At 46.3% G+C, this 18,681-nt stretch overlaps 1 protein-coding gene across 22 annotated transcripts in view; it reads right to left on the bottom strand.

The window, feature by feature from the left end:
- HDAC4 (histone deacetylase 4) overlaps nucleotides 1-18,681 on the bottom strand; it is a 248,648-nt gene that overhangs the window by 56,548 nt on the left and 173,419 nt on the right. For 8 of the 22 annotated variants that reach the window (XM_075755853.1, XM_075755854.1, XM_075755856.1 and 5 more), the window contains 5 exons: nucleotides 17,816-17,956; nucleotides 14,738-14,850; nucleotides 10,423-10,539; nucleotides 10,138-10,336; nucleotides 6,529-6,758 (listed from right to left, as the gene is read on the bottom strand). In XM_075755853.1, the coding sequence (XP_075611968.1) occupies nucleotides 6,529-6,758; nucleotides 10,138-10,336; nucleotides 10,423-10,539; nucleotides 14,738-14,850; nucleotides 17,816-17,956 (800 nt within the window). The remainder of the gene's footprint in view (nucleotides 1-6,528; nucleotides 6,759-10,137; nucleotides 10,337-10,422; nucleotides 10,540-14,737; nucleotides 14,851-17,815; nucleotides 17,957-18,681) is intronic. The other 14 variants (XM_075755857.1, XM_075755862.1, XM_075755859.1 and 11 more) reach the window with 3 other exon arrangements.

Below are 18,681 nucleotides of genomic sequence, written 5' to 3'. Positions count from 1 at the left end.
AAAAACTAGATACAGCTGCCCAGATTTCTTATCTACCTCTTTGAAATACAAAGAACAGAAAGAGAAAAACCACAAAACAACCCAAACATGGCAATGTCAGGTCTCAATACACAGAAAAAACAAAGAATTCATCGGTTTTCCGCAGAATGCTTTGCAAGGAGAAAAAGGCTGCATTTCTTTGGTAGTAAAATTTCAGATCAGCTAGCATCTGATACGTCTACCAGATAGGATATATCTACTTCTTTACGATACCTTCTCTGTAGCGCTAAGTTCTTAGGAGACCGAAAACTCTGAAGATACTACTGAGGCTAGAAACGCCTGTTTGCTCATCACAGACTAATGAAGAATCTCCAACAGAAAAACGCTTGAGAAGCTCCTGGAATGATGTAACTAATTCACTTTTTCTTTAGGCAACGAGTGTCACAGGGACCTGTCTGGTTCTGAACGCTGGCTGAAGAGCTCCTCGGGAAGCTCAAATAGAGCTGAAGAACTTCATAGGACCACAGAGCAAAGCTTCCTACCTGGACAGACCAACTTTGTCAAAGTTGTGCACCTCTGAATCTTTCTCCTACGATGACAAGCAGTTACAGAAGAAATTTCTGGTCCTGCACAATTAAAAGGGCAAAGCTCCTTCAACACTAAACATGACAGAGACAAAAACTGGACATGACTTTAGGTAAAACTTGAGTTAGATCTAGTCCCAAGATCTTTTCCAGTTTAGGAGTCCAACACAGGAACGTGGCATTTCTCTTGTTAATGGTTACTGAAAGTAGAGAACATGTTGGAGCCTCTGAGGGGACTGCTTTCAAATATGAGATTAATAACAGTCTTGTGGGAAAAGGCATCTCTGCTGGAAGGAATATCTCAGTCCCGGAGGCTAAAACCATAACCTCACACGTCTTCAAACTTTAGGACAGATCACTTTATTTCTTCAGAGAGAGAACGACTCCAAATAGCTGGAGAGATAGCTTTGGTAAAAATGAGAAAAAATAAAGGATAACCAAAGACTGCAAAAGTTCAGCTTAAAAGCATCCTGAGACAGACATCCAAAAAAAAGCGTCCGGTCTTGAGGCAAGGACGCGGCTGGGAATCGAGAGGTGGGAGGCAGGCGGTGCGGAGTGGGTACGCCGGCTAGGATGCTCAAGAGAAAGGAGAGCACCAGCAGAGAGGCGTAAGGCGGGGGAGCATCTGCAGGGAGCGGACATGTGGAAAAGGGCTGGGAGACGAAAATGTACTGCTGGAGGCTTGAATTAATCCCTCGGAAATGGTAACGCAAGCCCTGCTCTCCTGGCTATTGCTACGACTCTTTCCACGTGATGTACCCCTTGCAGAGTGGGGAGATCCTAATTTTTAACTTTTATAGACTAAAGAGAAACAAGAGACGACAAGGGACGATGGGGAGAGGCCAACGCGTAGCGGCAGTGCTGAACGAGGAGCTCCCGAGATCTTTTCAATACTTATTATATCCAAAGTTACGTCCGGATGCTTCAAAAACTTCCCTTAAACTATTCAAAGGGTAATAGCCCTACCTGCACGTTGTTCAACGCAACCTAACGCACTCTATTTTTCTAACATTACAGATTAAACATTATACATTAAAAGCCTCTCCAGGAGTCACTTGAGGCTAAACAGTTAACACGTACCAAAAAACCAAACAAAAACAATCAGGAAATAGCAAGGTTAAATTCTAGGCGGTAATAAAAGTGCATCCACCCAATGCTGCCGCACCAGACAAGTCGAGGCACTATAGTCTGGCATATATATGTTGCCACATATATGCCACGGCAGGAGAAACACCTCACTTTCCAGAGCGTGCTAAACATAGGGTTTACTCAGAACCACCAGAATTTGACCCCAGAGGCTCAGTGTTAATCTGCTTAACAGCACAATTCAGGGCTAAAAGGGAGATTATCTGTTCTAGAAAGGCTGCTTGAATTATACCTCCAGGGGACTGATGCCAAAACACTCCTCTTCACTACGGAAAGGTAAAAAGTTGAGTTTTCCAGCATAGGATTTACAGAAATCTCACTTGTGTATTTCTCTTTAGAAAGGGAATTGCTGCTTCAAGACCTACCAGGCTGAAAAACTAACACTTTTAACTCAAAATATCTGGAGTCTGCTCAGAGAACAGCATCCTCCTTGACCTGGTTCACCGTCACGACAAAAATACCACCCCAAATGCCGACCTCCAAATGCCACAGAGAACCACCAGCAAATTGCTGCTCCTCCTTCTCTCGTATAAAAGACTAAAATCTGCATCTTAAAAGAACCTGAAGTCTGCAGAGAAATTGTAATTGCTGATGACGAAACGATGCCGGGATCGCTGCATATATTTACCGTATGGCAAAACAAGCCCTTTCGCCCAGCAAAGCTCCTCTGACCACGGGGAAAAACCATTTCTGAGGTTTGAACGTTGAACATGCAAAAAGGTGGGAAACACGAGTGCACGCTGCATATGTAGTTTCAGGTCGGTGCTCCCGTGCACCTACGTTAATGTATAGCTTTTATTTACTCTTTAGGGCACGTGCCTGATTCAGACCAAAGCTTGCACAAAGCTCAATCAGCAAGAAATTATTCAGTATCTTATCCAGAACCTTCCCTAATTTCTCAAAACCTGGTTCTGGAGAAAGAGCTGTTGATTTCTATGTACGATTTTATAGCGTGATCGTCACCAGAGCACACGAGTGCCCCGCAAATATTAGCACATCGCGTTAATGACCACTCGACGGCAGGCAGGGAGCGGAGCTGCTCTGCACCGGCAAATGTGCAGCCGAAGCAGAGATTGCGGTCACGCTATGCGCTGGCTGGGGGCTTTGTTCCCGTACGGTTGATTTTCAGATGTTTTAAGACAGGCGAGCACACTGCTGCAGCTAGCAGCCCCGTTTCCCTGTCCCCTGTCCTGCAAACGGCACGGAGAAGGTGAGCACGTCCCTGCAAGCTGCCCCGTGGCCCGATCTGCTCATCCGGACACGGCTCTGCGGCAGAGAGGAGGAAGGCAATTCCCTGCGACGGCGTCGAGCTGCCTTAGCCCTAAGGAACCTTCTTTCCCTCTTCCACTCCTTGTGTGTCCTCTGATTTCTGCAAGAAACGAAGCAGCACGCCACCGGAGAGCAGCCTCGCTCTTACCCGTCTCTGTACGAAGCCAGAGTCTTCTAAGGGAGATACCACTCGATCAAAAAATGCATCAAAAAGACGGGGAAAAAAAGAAAAAGTGAGCGAGACTTGCTTGGGAAACGTAACTATCCCCATGCCCTAGCCTGCGCGCTCAGGGGGGCAACTTCAGTAACGCTCTTTTCATTCGCGCACGTCTCTCTCGTCCTCGGTTTTGGTTTCCCCAAGGAGCCCCGTCCCACCCAACGCATCCCTCCGCGCTCTCCTTCCCTGCCCAGCCGCCCGCCCTGTCCTCCTTTGTTCAATTCCAAGTTCCTGCTCCAAAGCCTCCGGCACCAAGGCTTCACAGCCCAATCCCCTAGATGATTATTCTTCTTATTTTAAATCAGGAGCAAAACAACATATTTTTCCTTAGCCGCCTCCTTGGAAACAGCAAGACTTGTTTTGGCTGCAATCTCCTCCAAAATTTCATCTGATGTAGACACCTAACAGGGAAGGTTTAAGGCCAAAAAATCTTAAAGTTTGGAAAAAATCACAAGCAATTGAAAACAGCCTCGTATTATTTACAGGAAATCCAACACAACCTTAACAGACAGTGCTGTCAGTTCTGCTAGTAATTAAAAGGCAGCAATCTATGATATTATTTTTAGTTGTGCCCTTACTCTCCTACACACGAGGGTCTTAAAATATCTGCGCATCTGGGAAAAGTCTTTTTCCATGTCAGCACTTGGACGCTATCCCACGGGATAAATTTGCCACACGCATACTGCGCTAGTACCGAAACGATTTTTAACTCATTGCTTATATAAATCAAAGCCGGGGAAATCGCCCCTGTGCAATCAGTTTAATTACATTCCTCCCCGCACCCCGGCCCGACTCTGCTATGGATGCGATAGATCACAGCTCTAACAAAGCTGAAATTCAGAGCGCTGCGAGAGGACTCGCTCGGCTCCGGTCGCACACGCTCTCCTGCTCCCGGGAGGTCCGAGCGAAAGTTTGAATGAGTTCAGCGGGTACGTCACAGCGAAGTCTTTGGACGCTCACAAGCGTTGGCAACGGAAAAGCCTTAAAAAAACCCCTCAAACAAACAAACCGCCGAGCTGACATTGATTTCCGAACAAAGAAACCCTACCTAGCGCCCCGCGTCCGACGACCCTGCTCACGTAGCGTGTTTGGGGGGGGGGGTAAGGGAAATTTCGATGGCGGCAGCAGCAGCTCCCCACCACCCCGGTGTGCGGGGCTGAACGAGGGCCAGGGCTGGCACACGCGGTGCGTGGTGGCAGCTCTCCAGAAGTACATGATTGACGTCAGTAACTTGTGTAATCATCCTGCCCTAGCTCGAGTCTATAAACAAAGTTTTGGGGGGGTCGCATGGTGGTTTGTTGGGGTTTTGGGTTTGGTTTTTTTTTTAATCCAGCTTTCAGTAGTTGTATTTTCTCATAGGACTGGAACAGTGAAAATATTTGGAGAAATCTCCGCCACAAATTAAATTGCAGCGATCTGAAAGGTTCGCCTGCCATTGAACTTGTCCTCCTGAGCCCGAAAACTACCACGGGATTTGCCTGAAGAAAGCGAGCTCCCACTGGCTAGAAAGCCTCCAAGCAGTGCCAGAAAAACATCACATGGATTATGATCGATCTCCCTGACAGCCTTTTTTATAGCACGAGTCCAGCAATGGACCGTGCCTTCTGAAATCCTGGGAGAAAACCTCAGCTGGGGTAAAACGTCAAAGCTCCATCCATCGTCCCACTTGTGCTCAGCCGCGTTGCACTGAAAAGGCGCGCTTAACTTTCCCCGGGCTGAAACATCAGCAGAGATTTCGATTTTTGTAACGCATACTCCTGCAATCATCTCAAAGCAGCTCTGTTCCAGCTTCAGCTGTAACATTGGGACGCCGAAACAGATTATTTTGGAGACACAGCAACCGCAAAGTCTGCACGCTGATGAACGGTGCTCTGCAACGTTCACCTGATGTTCTCCGAGTGATTTACAGAAAGCGAGATAATAAACACAGTGCTTGCTTTCTTCAAAGCAATTTTTGAGTCTCGTCTAATTAATCTTCCAAACAACCTCTGCAGGATGCACAGCAATACTGTCCTCACTTTCAGGAGAAGAAATGGGCAGGACACGGTAATGCTTTGCACAGGGACTTAGTTAAGAGAATCTGGCCTGGAGACGGGAACAGCTTTTCTCTTTCCAAAGGTAATTCCAGTGAAAGATGCTTCGGTAAATCCGAGTATCTTAATTGTCAATTATTTTCTGGTGTTGTCATGTCTGAAATCCCTCGCTTTTTGATTTTTTTTCTCAAATCCCTATTACTGCTCCTTCTCCCTTTCAAAGGGAATCTATACACAACAGGTATTTTCCTCATATTCCCTGATGGCATTTTACATTTTTTGCTACAAAACTGACACAAGGTCCTGATGTGGATGAACGGCAGCAATGCCAACTTCACCAAGTATTACTGGAAAGCCAGAACTTCAAACTGTTCTGCCTTTCCACCGTCTGCAACACAGGTATTGCTCCTCACCTTGGTGATGGATGTCACAGAATCCCAGACTGGTTTGGGTGGGAAGGGACCTCACCGCCCACCCAGTGCCACAGGCAGGGACACCCTCCACTAGCCCAGGTTGCCCAAAGCCCCATCCAACCTGGCCTTGAACACTGCCAGGGAGCCAGGGGCAGCCACAGCTTCTATGGGCAACCTGTGCCAGGGCCTCAGCACCCTCACAGGGAAGGATTTCTGCCTCACATCTCATCTCAGTCTCCCCTCCTGCAGCTTCAGGCCATTCCCCTTGGCCTGTCACTCCCTGCCCTAGTAGCCAGCCCCTCTCCAGCTTTCCTGGAGCCCCTGCAGGGACTGGAAGGGGCTCTAAGGTCTCCCCGGAGCCTTCTCTTCTCCAGGCTGAACCACCCCAACTCTCTCAGCCCGTCTCCATAGCAGAGGTGCTCCAGCCCTCGGATCACCTTCGTGGCCTCCTCTGGACTCGCTCCAAAATCTCCATGTTGTTCTTGTGCTGGGGACCCCCGAGCTGGACGCAGCACTGCAGGGGGGTCTCACCAGAGCGGAGCAGAGGGGCAGAATCCCCTCCCTCGACCTGCTGGTCACGCTGCTGGGGATGCAGCCCAGGGCACAGGTGGCTTTCTGGGCTGCCAGCGCACATTGCTGGGTCATGTGGAGCTTTTCATCAACCAACACTCCCAAGTCCTTCTCCTCAGGGCTGCTCTCAATCCAACGTCCACATCCTTGTTGGGGTATTTCTCAAAATCATGAAAAAGAGGTTCAAGGATGAAGCCCAGCTGGCTATGGAGGTCGAACTCACATACATCACTGCACAAGAAACTCTGAAACAGCGTCACCTAAAGCTGGTATTGATGCTACATGAGGAAGAAAGACTTTAAAAGCGTCATGCCTACCTTGTTGATGTGCAGTTGCTGCTGCTGGAATTGCTGTTTGTGTTTCTCCAAGAACTGCTGGTGCTGCTGCTGGATCACTAACTGCTGGAGGGCCTGGGCGTTCTGGGGAAGGGGAGCAGACTGCGTGCGCCCCAGCGGGCGATGCTGCCGGAGTTTGTGTATTGAAGGGGAGACCCGTTCTCCACCAACCAGAGACTGTGCATGGAGGGGCAGTCCTGAAAGATACCAGTCTGAAGATAATATGGAGGAAAAAAAACAGCAGAGAAGAAAAAAAAGGAAGAAGAAAGGAAGGGAGAAAACGGCTGTTGAGTAACGCTGATGGTGACAATGACATATAACGTTAAAACCAGCCACCTCGCCATTTACAGCTGAAGCACCCTTCAAAGAGAACAGATAACAATTAATTACCATGGGATGGAGTAATACTTTGCTCTCTCTTGAATTCTTTGCTTGTTTACGGAGAGACCCTAGGGAAACGTTTCATTTCTTAAAATCAGCAACACCTTACGGACCCTTCCATCGCTCGGTGGGTGACATGAATTAGTATCACAGCGGCAGTCTGGAGAAGTTAAAGTCTTACAGCTCGCCTTGGTACGGGGAGTAATCCCAGGTTCGTTTCTGGGAAAGCACCAACCCAAGCTGTGCCACCCCGCAGCATCCAGCAATTACACCTTACGGGCGCTCGCTGGATACGCTGAAGGATGATGGATGATGATGAAGCTGCTTCTTACTCTAGACCACGTAGGGAAGCACGGCCGCCCTTGGCTGTGCTATACCCGCCCCGTAGCAATGACTAGGGATGAAAACTTCCATGTGCTAAACCCCTGAGCAGGTTTTAGTTGGAAAAAGGCACTCCCTCGAAGCATTTCAGGAATATGGGAGCCAGCAGGCTTCATTATTTCTGTAGAAAGAAGGTAAGTTAGAGGCCAAGATGACAAACAGCTAGAATTGTTTCCATCACTGTCCTGTGTATACATGCTAGTAACTTAAGGAAAACAGAAGGTTATTTTGGGATAACTTGCGTTACTCACATGCCCTTGGCAATTTCGGTGTCTCTGATGACTACCATGTGAAATACCTAACTGAGCTCCAGTCGGGGCATGTCTTTAGGAAGCGTCTTGTCTTGTTAGCTGTTCTTGGGGTAAGCCAGTTCTTGCTCTGTTCTCCAAAAACATACCCTCACATAGTTCTTAGAAAGCTGGGACACGAAGACCAGCCCAACACCAAGTCAAACCCAAGGGTGGAGGAGTTGGGGATAAGCCTTTACTTCTGCTCGCTATGCCTTGGGATAGAAAGGTGTCCCTGAGGGCTCCCTAATGTAGACAAGGCTGCCCACACTTTGAGGAACAAAGTACTCTTTTGCTTTATCTCACTGTATAAAACAAACTAAAGACCGTGCAGCGGCCAGTGCCATTCAGAAATACTGCCCAGTTCAAGGGTCAGAGAAGTTGTATCTTCTCTTTCTTCAGCCTTTGGTTGAGAAGAAGGAGAAGCTGCCCAGAATTCTGCAGCCAGCTGAATACAGCCCTTTAGAAACACCTCGCCATTTCTGTCCCACGACACGATCTCTTTTTCCCACCGATTCATGGAACTGCCCTACATGGAAGAATCTGACTCATTTAAAAGCCCCTCTTGCTGGGGAAAGACTTTGAGTTTCTCCCACCCTTGGCTTTTCTGAAAAGATCATGTAAAAGGGTACCTTATTTTATAAATGTGTGTGTATAGATACACACACACACACGTCTGTGCGTGTAAGAACACATGAATAATTTCGAAAGATGTGGTCCATCTCCCTTATAGCAGTTCCTCTTCCCAAAGGTTCCAGTTAGACAGGAGAGGAAGGGATCCCATACAGTTTGCACAGGACACCATGGCAGACCACCATTCCTCCAAGTGAATGACTAACGTCCCCCCATGAAAGTTTTTGGGGGAGACGCCTTGTTCCTACTCAGACCATACACATCAATGTGAAGGACACCACCCAGAGTGACCCATCACAAGAGGAACAGCGGCCCTAAGGAATTCTGCTCTGGTTTCCCCAAACCCCCACATCTACCTTCCTGCATAGAAAGAGCATGCCATCACGCTGGATCATTTTGCAGCCATCAGGAGACTATCTCCAGAGCTGAAGGCTATCAGCAGAATGCTAATGACTCCACTTTGCTTCCAAGGAAGTTAGAAGTACTAACTGTAGTTTGGCAGTGAGTCCACTTAGGGCTTTTGAGACCATGTGTTGGCTTGCTCTCTTTCAGTTGCTGCATCTGGAACGTGTGTTTCTTCTTGTTGCTCTGCTGTATAGCGAATATTTCTCCTAAGTGTTGGTTTATAACACGTTGTACTCACTCTGAAAACACCGCACGTAGCAGGTGGACTAGAAGGAATACTCTTGGAAGCAAACACAGTACACTGTAAACTGAGGGAAGCTTTGAGAGAGGTCGAATAGGAAACAGAACAGCACTTCTTCCCACGTGGGCTTTAAAGCAAACGCCAGCACAAACAGGGAAGAAAATTTTGGTGATAGGATAAGAGGAGATGTCTTCCCCAACAGCTCTTCATCAACAGATCCTGGGCAAAGGGCAACTGGTGAAGAGTCGTGTCATGGCTCTGGGCAACCGCAGCAGAAGTTGGCAATGGAAAATGATGTAAAGGTTGAAGGAACCTGCACACACCACTCTCGCGGCTCAGCGTGCTGGCTAAACACCCCACTTGTGTGCTTCGGCTTCCCCATATGTACACGTTTATAAGCTTATCGCAACCCCACGTATATTCCTGGGATTTGTATGTAAGACCAGACACGAGCCAAACCAGTGAGCAGGGCTGTAATGCTTCAGTGATCGACACCTCTCGAGAGTTTCCATTGGAAATGGAATGAAAGAAACACAAATCAGCACGTCTATAACTCCAACAGAACATCCTTTGTCCCAACATTACAGCCTGTAAAACAGAAATGCATCCTACTGGGGATTATTGCTTTGAATCAACCCTATTTATAGAAATATGTTTTCCCACAGGTACTTAATTCTGAAAATATGACACAGGGAGTGATTCAAAGCAATTAGCATACTGAAAATGTAACATACACAAACAAATACAATCTGTTTGAATGCAGTTGGGTTTGCCATGTTTTTGCCATTTATAATAATGATGAAAAGCTAAGTATTTTAATCTGAGATTTTGTAAATGCATGCCTGTCGTATACAGAATAGAAACCATCCATGATAAACAGGAAGAGTAATCATAAGACACGATGTTTTTGTCTCCACATTAAAGTGGTTAGAACGCTAACTACATAGTTTTACATTGTGACGTACAAACTTATGCTTTACGCATGGAAGTAAATACCATTTATTTTCATTTGCCAAAACAACAAGGCAGCTTCCCCCCACCTCTGGATGAGGTGGGCAACCTCTGATTTTGCAAACGTCGCCACTACTCAACCTATCAACGAACACATCCTAAAGGTTTTACACCTACAGAATGTACAGGTGATGCGCTATCTCTGTGGTACAAGAGGCAGACTTTATAAAAAAACCCCAAAACCAACCGATGTGACTTGCTTTCTTTCCCCAGCCGGGACTGAGTTTTGCCCATGATCCACGGAGCGCTCACCTGTGACTAAGGGAGTTTGTGCCGTCGGCTGTTCCAGTAAGACCATGTGTTGCAGAAGAGGGTTATGTGCGGTTCCCCCATCTCTTTCCAACGTTGTAGTGCTCAAGTAGGGAGTGAGGTGAGTGCCAGGAAATAAAGAGATCCGCTGCTGTAAGGTTGGGATAGTAAGTCTCTCCGCATCCTGCTGCGCCGATCCTCCCTGCGAACGCACAATTGACGGCACAGCGGGTTAAGGGATGAATCAGTGCGAGCAATGTTTCAAAGGCGGCATCCCCCATCACTTACGCTGGAAGGACCAGTTGCAGGCAGTCCTAGCGTGATGTTGGGCAAAGAAGGAGACGTGTAGAGCGGAAGCTGCGTTACCGAGCCTTCGCGATTCACAAGTCTGTGAGCCAGGCTGGTCTGCAAACAAAATCGAGAGCGTTATCCTGGTGAAGAGAGCATCCACAGGTCGGACACGCTACGCTTGCTGCGAACACGGCAGAAACGTACAGAGCGCGTAACTTCACTGCTGACATTGGAAATACTGAACGGGGGAGCTAAGCTGGGCTTCAGATCCAGCCTAAGTAGGCGCAGACTAGGCTCGTGCCCCGAACGCCGCGGCCACGCAGGGGCGACGAGACCAGAATAACCAACACGGGGATGATGTCGCTCCGCAACCGCCATCGACATCGCTGCCCTACAGAGAGTCCTTGACCTGATTATTTGATCTTTTTTGGAGACTAAAGATCACCCCCGCACCCTCACCGGCACTCTGCTGCTGCTCAGTCTTCACGCAGCGCCACTGCAAAAAGCTTTTGCAAAGAAGATTTAACAGCTTACTTGTCCTTCTCAAGTATTTGCCCTTTTAAAGCTATAACAGATTACCTTAAATAAAAAAAAAGAAAAAAAAAAAGGCATTACAATGGCTGTTGTTCTCTTTAGCAAATCACAGACAATTTATGCTATTTACTAGTGTGCTTTAGCTTAAATCAGACTTCAAAATTTCATCAAAAAGCCTTAAGGTTGCATTTATGTAGCTATTTCCTGATTTTCAGGGTGAAATGCGAGATTTACTGAGTTACCTTACGGCCATTTAAAGCGGGAACACTTAAGTAAAAATACCTTTAATTTCAAAACAAGATTGATTTGAAATACGTGCTAGAAAAGCCATTATAAAAATTACAATAAACTGCCTGATTTTCCTGTTAGGAAACAAGTGTTCTGATCACCCTGAATTCTCTGCAGGTGATTTTCCAACTTAAATAAAATAGAGTTTAGATTTCAAAAAGACTTTCTATAGAATTTCTACTGTTTAACTCAGGTGCTATCGTGAAAAAAGGGCTTATGATTAACTTAATATTGTAGTATGGAACAATCTGCAGCAACGTAACAGAGGTTTGAAGAATGGTTTTATACATTTTAGACTTAAATTCATAGTGTTGTAAGTCAATGAGACTTTGCAGGTTATTTTCTCGATTGCAGGGCTGGGCCAGCTTTGGGTAATAAACCACTATTTTTCTCCCTCAAAGATTCCAAGGTGAAACTTCCCCTGTCTGACCGTGTCTAAATTTCCACAAAATCACCTCGTTTTCATGCGACCCTCTGCACAATTTCCTTTGCAAAGTGATTTTTCTTATTTCCTTTTGCCTTCTTGTGCTCTCGTTAACGTCATTCCAGCTTATTGAAAATATATTACAGATGAGCTCTCCCGTAAAAAAGGGCAAATCTGGTTTTTAAGACCTCAGTTGACAATTTGCTGCCCTGAAGGAGGATATTTGCAGGGAGCATCTTGCTGTCGAGCGGTACCTGGTAAGGACACGTGATTGCGCATACCCACACACTTCTTCTTCCAAGGAATTTTGAGCACTACAGGCAATTTTGCTTTAATTTCAATTACATAATGTTAGCGCGCCACATCGAGAATAAGATAGGTTATTGTCAGCAGAGTAATGAAATATTTTACTGATATCACAAATGAAACAAAACTACAGCCATTTTCTCTCGGAACAATCAATACTCCGTAGTTGTGCCTCAAATGATCTCCTGGGGATTTGTTTTAAAAACAGCGGAGAGAGAAACGCAGCAGCTCGGCGCTATCAGCATATGGTATTTAGCAGCATTATCATCACTTTAAATACACGGATCCCATCTACGGGTCGTACGCAAACAGGGTTGGGGTTTTTTTTTTTTCCCCGAATTGCACAGAAGAGAACAATTTCAGCACGTACAATTTTCGTCTGTAGTCAAGTACTTTTTATAGGCTCGGAGGAACTGCAGTGGCAACGAATATCGTGTACCTTTCGGAGATGGAAAAAACCTTTCGATTTAAAAACAGTATTTAAAAATAGATATCGTCTCTTTTAAAAGGAGGCAGAGAGCTGCAGCCTTTCCCCACTGCAGGCAAGCACTGAAACCTAAATAACGAACTCGGATACCATCTTCTAACGTATCTGAAATGGGGCAAGAGGTGACCTGGCACACTAAGAGACATATTGCTCATTTCAAATAAAACATGAAGGTAAGTGTGAAACACTTCAAGTTGGCAACATTATTTTTTCAGAAACGTTTAAATATTTCCAAATATTTAAAAGTGGGAACATGAGAAAGCCCGGTCAACTAGTATCAAAGAACTCTCCAATGCTTGGGCTATCAGGTAATCCTACTTCTGCTGAAGAAGAAGGTTTTAAAGAAACCAAACCTCCACCTTGCCCAGTTATTTTTTCCCAAATGAACCTAAACAGACAAATGGATCAGCCAGAACACAGTGCAGAGTTATTTTTCCCCAAAAACAAATGCAAAGGATCAGGACATCTAGCTAAGCCCTTTGAGTACGCCTGAAATGCTGGGGGAACGGTTTGTGCAACAGGTTATCGGTGTTCTGTTTGCCATCACACAGCGATTCATGTTTCATTCTGTTCTGTGATGGCAACCATCCAACATACCTCACACGGTCCTGGGCTGTTAGTTTTAAAATTGGAACTGCGCAACCATTTGTATATTTTTCCTATTTTCCAAAAATTATAAACAGGTGAAAAAAAACCCCCTCTAGACGTTATTTTCAGGGAAACGAAAACTAGATGTTCTTCCTCCTCTTCGTACAGGTTGTTTGGAGGTGGTGCAGCAAATGCTGCTCCTGTTGAAATTCTAGATGAAGATGGTTCTGTCCCGGCACGCAGCAGCATCACTGTGAGTTACCCACCGCGGTACAGTTGTAATGACAACTCCCACGGAAAGGTTTTGGCCGCACGGGGATTTCCCCCCCCCGCCTCAAATCGTCTGCGCCGCTCACGCCTCAGCTTAACTGACAACGTCGCTGCATCGCAAGCAGTTGATTGGAAGAGTTTTTCCTCATAATCTGTGTCTAGTTTATTAGGTACTGGTGGTCTAGTCAGGGATGATTAGCTCAAATTATTGACTTGAAAAATAAAATGGTTAAGGAGAATACTACAGCTTCACTGGTAAGACACCTTTTCCCAGGTCTGCTCCAAGCTGCTCCCCGGGTGGTGTGCATCTCTTCAGAGCAGCTTCGGCTCCCAGCGTCCAGTGAAGACTCCGCCTTACGCCGTCTTAATCTTTACAATAATTGTCTTTAGACCTTGCAAGGTCTGCAGTAGACTAGAGGGGACGGCCATGTGTGTTGGGCAATTTGGCAGAGGAGAGGGTGGAGGAGAAGGCATGTTGCCTAGATTAAATGCTGTTACACTATATTAGAAATGAAAATAAAGTGGAAATCTGTACAGAACTAGAAAGCAACGAAGGCTTACATTTATGCTATAAGAAGTCCTTTTCAACTCTAAATGACAATTTGAGGAGAACAAGCCCAAGTCTTTTTTACAGTCCTGATGTCCAGACAGACGCTGTACTCCTGGGGAGAACAGCTAATGGTAAGCCCGATAAAAAGAAATGCGACCGCGCTGGTTTTCTACACGTAAGGCTTACGGTGGGAGCCAGTCAACATGGCCTACACCCCAATATCTGCCTTTAGAAAAAGGGGGGCTCAGTAACCCCGAACGCTGGAGCTGCTGTGTCGAATGGAACCCCAGTTCAGCCAGCCCAACGCCCTGCCCACGACATCCACAGCAGATGCCTCGAGCGATGGTGAAAGCTTACGGGATTAGAAACGAGCACATGGCATCGGGCACCAAGCTTTCGAATCCCTCGCAGGGGAGGAAAAGGTTAAACCTGTTCCCTTTAATGCAGTTCTGCTTTGGTCATATTTAGACAAACCTAGAGCACACCACAAATTCACCCTATATCCAACGTATGAGAAGAGATTCCCCAAATCGTAAAATCCTTGCATTTGACTGGCTCTTTATGCTTTACCTTTCTAAATCGCTTTATTTTTACTCTCTCCTCACAACAAAACCACTACAAGTTACCACAAGCAGCTTGTGAGCTGGCTCAAACTAGACTTAATAAACAGATAATGCATCCTGTCAGCCCAGACCGAGAGGTAATTCCCAAAGTCTGCTCCAAGTCACGCTCTGAGGTTTTGGTTGCGTTTGGGGTTTTGGTTTTTTTTTTTTTAGTGCGGTGCGCACCGGTTTGTACGCCTAAATTCCTGAAACTCTGCAAGAAACGGATTAGAAACCCAAGCATTGCAAACGGGGCTCTGTACCTCTGCTTGAATACTCGTGACCGATCCTGCAATCCCGTTCTCGGCGCTTATGTTATTGGAGCTGTTGTTTGGAGAGCTGGGACCAGATCCAGGAGCACTGTTGCATGCAGAGTCTAAAAAACACATCCAAAAGCAAATTTCAGTGTTACAAACAATCTCCACCATGGTATTTAGACAGATAACAAGCCCTCGGGTTTTGTTTTGGAGGAGAGCAATCCTCCCCTCCTCTCCGTTTTGCCCTCTAAATCTTCTCAGGGCTCTTAAAATACCGACAAACACTTTCAAATGGGTCCGTCCAAGTACCTACTTACCATATTTATGTCTTCTCCTCATGGGGATTTCTCTTATAGTGTATTAATAACTTTAAATACAATTGGAAGATAATAAAAGACATGGAAGGCTTGGAGAGGCCAAACTGGAGGATGTCAGATTGTCCCTCCTTCATTTTTCTAGAAGTGCTTCTCTCCCCCTCTTTAGCCTATAACCCTACCGACACCCTCTCGCCACGTATTGCATCAGACTTTACTCTGGAACAACCCGGGAACCATCTCAGCGCTGACATTTTCCCACGCAGGCTTCTGGTGCGTCTGGATTTACCGGAAATACACCGCCAAGCCTTCACGCTCATGGTGCACCGAGATATTTTTTTTTCCGGAGCGGGAACGTGCGATGTCGCTGTCCCCATCACCCGGGAAGTGCCCGCACCGTGCCGGGTCCTCGGAGAAACGTGACCTGCCCTGGGCCGCCCTTCGCACAGAGCGACAGCTCCCAAAAACTGCCAGGGCACTGACTCACAAGGATGATTGTTTTGCCAGGATGGCAAATTAAATCGTTTGAAGAGATTTAAATCTGCCTGAGTGACACGGGACTGAACGGACAGCTGGCCATGGTCATGGCTGAGCACATTTTACCAAAATCAGGCAAAACTCAACAGGGTCCGAAACAGTAAATCTGTTTCAAATCACTGCTTTTTTTTTTTTTCTTTTTGCTTTTTTTTTTTCCGTTGGTAAGTGTTCTCCACTCAGGGAGTAAAACACTTTCTCATTGGAAAGACCCAAGGCAGAGTTAATCCGCCAAAACAATTCTGTTATCACCTGAACGCTCAGAAGATCCTCTCGGCGTTGTATATTTTATCAACACAGTCCCTGTGAACTCACTAACCAGAACCCCAGAGATGACCAGCCTGAAATCAAAGCCTCCCCACTAACGATACAGCAACAATAACAAACAAAAACAGTGCACGAAATTGCAACAGCCAACAAAACTTCCCTCAGAAGGTGTCTCACCTGGTGTAAGGCACAGCCTCCAGTGTTTCTCCTTTAATTTTGGAAGATAAATAACATTAAAACTTTTTTTCTGAACTTTCCTCCTCCCCAAACACAGGATTTGCCCAACGCCAGAAGAATCTCCCGGCTGCTGCAATTGTTCAGGGTGCAGCAGTCTCATAATTGCTCGAGGATGCCCCAGTAGAAATAAAAGTCAATTACTACAATTTAGGAGATTTAAAAAAATTATTTCTTTTGTGGCGTTGTTCTGTACGTACTATTTTGATCCTTGCAAATACCTCCAGCAAAGGAGCAAAGAGATTAAAAAAAAAACCCCAACACGAAGAAGCCTTGCTGCTTTTTGTTGGCTGCGCATCAGGGGAGGCATCTCGCTATCGAGAGAACTCGGCACTGAATAACGCCCAGCTGAGCACCGAACGCTGAACTTCTCCATGGAAAGTCACTTCAGAGAGTCTTTTTTTGAAAAAAATACCCTGATTGCATGGAAGATACGTGCTTTTTCTGGGACCACATCAACGTGCTTTTTCTGGGCCCATGTGATTATCTACAACATAGTAGAACTTGTGCATAGGAAAAGCACTTGGCACGTTCAACCTGTGACTCTGTGAAGATAAATCAATTCGTCAAGGATTAAACGTAACTTCTATTCCCTGAAGCGGGACTTCTTTTAAAAAATTTTTTCCATTCAAGAGTCTCCTGTTACCGTAACAACTCCAACAAACATTTAAACTCTCTTCATCCCCACCCGGCACCAAGACCAGCCCCGAGCACGAGCACAGCCGGCGTCCCGCTCATCTCCGCTCCGAGATTTTTCCAGCCAGGCTCCAGGCTGGCTTCTTCACCAGATCCGTGCTCAGTGAGAAGCTGGAGCTTCCACTGCCATTTCTGAAGGCATTACTGGGACCAAACAGGCTTGATTTAGCCTAAAAGCCTCGTGACATACAGCAATACATGAGGAGCGAAGTAAATTCAATTTTCAGCTCTGATACAACTCATGCTTAGCTGCTGAAATCATCTATTCCCTCTGCGAACAAAAAAAGTGGTGCACAGCTGTCCCAGGGTCTCCCCAAACCACCCGGCTCGCCAAAGAGAGCTCACTTTGGGTTGGTTTGAACGATGACGGTGTGCCTTCCAAGGCCGGAGAGGCTGTCCCATAGCGGTACTTGCACGGAGACATCCCTAGATGGTGCTAGGAATCAACCTTATGGTAATCTCTATAATCTGCTTGACTCTGATCCCTCCTTACAAACTTTACTAGCAGAAGAATATTATTTTTTGAAAGGAAGCTGTCAAATAAGTAGTCAAAAATACCAGCTAGATATATAAAAAAAAATGCCTTACATGTTTCAAAACTTTGGCGTAATTACTTAACAAGGAACCGCGGCGGTCTGCCCAAAGGCTCCAACAAACAGGGGCTGTAAAGCATTTACTGCTGGGGGACGACAGCCGCGAACTACGGCCTCCCCACGGATATTAACTGCATCACCTTTGAGAAATTTTATTTCTCAATAACCTATCGCCGAAGATCATAGAAATGCTTGGGGGGAAAAAAAATAAATATAGCACTGTGGTGGCATATCTACATCTGTCTGCACATGATTTAGACTACAAAAAAAGCTCGTTGAGTTGGTAACGCTGCCTCAACAGACGGGTACCCAACTTCATCCCCGTTTCACCAACATCGAGGTGCACGCGAGAGATCCAGACTGCACAATTAAGCGGATGGGGGAATGAATTTTGGAAAGGGATATCTCATTGAGTACGCGGCTGCCGGCGCAGATTTGTTGCTTACCCGACGTACCTGTGACATCCAGCGGGCGCTTCTTAAGGGCAGTAACCACCGGACCATCTTTTCTGCGCAAGAGGGGGCTGCTCCGTCTTTCAGCAACTTTTTGCTTTAGTCTGGATCGTAACTTCAGATTGGGTTCAGACGCTGAACAGAGAAAGGAAAAGCGAACAGTGTTTTGGTTAATGTTATTTCAGTAGGTTTTTACTCAACGCAAAGGCTGGGTCGCAGGTTCAGCATTTGCAGAAGCCTAAATGGAATCAGTCACTTGATAGCATATATTTGGAACAAAGACTTCTTCGTATAACGAACAGATCCCAGCCTATGCGATATCTGAATTCGTGGCAGTGAAAGTCAATATCATTTTAATTAAAACATAATAATAATCATCCTGCAATGTCTTCTCTCAAATGAAGACACAGACTTACAGTCTGCTGTGAACTCATTCGCACCACTGCAGAGAGCATCATTCGCATCCCCAAGTTTCCCACCACTTGCTTCCAAGCCAGTGGTAAACCTAACTTACAGGATCCCCCCCCAAAAAAAAAATTCAATACAGGAATATGGTGAGACAACTGAGATGTTGCTGTTTGGTCAGCGTGGAGCATCACGGCGGGACTGAGACGCTATCGGTATTCGCGTGTTGCTGAAATGGGCAGCTCCACACCCTTGGAGTCATCTGAGCCCAGGGTGAGCTGGCTCGGGGAGGTACGCCAGGGGAGGGGGAAAGAAAATACGAAAATCCAACCCCACAACCAAAACAGGTGGATGCTTTCCTGCTGGTTCACCTCCCTGAAGCAACTCACCCTGGAGTCAGACGAGCCTGCATCACCTGGAGCCAGTGTCAACTCGAGAAAAAGGCCACGAGAAAG

The sequence above is a fragment of the Balearica regulorum genome, chromosome 6 (assembly GCF_011004875.1).
Source record: "Balearica regulorum gibbericeps isolate bBalReg1 chromosome 6, bBalReg1.pri, whole genome shotgun sequence".
NCBI lineage: Eukaryota > Metazoa > Chordata > Aves > Gruiformes > Gruidae > Balearica > Balearica regulorum.
Note: the sequence above shows the minus strand (reverse complement) of the source record. Positions and strands in the feature narration are given on the sequence as shown.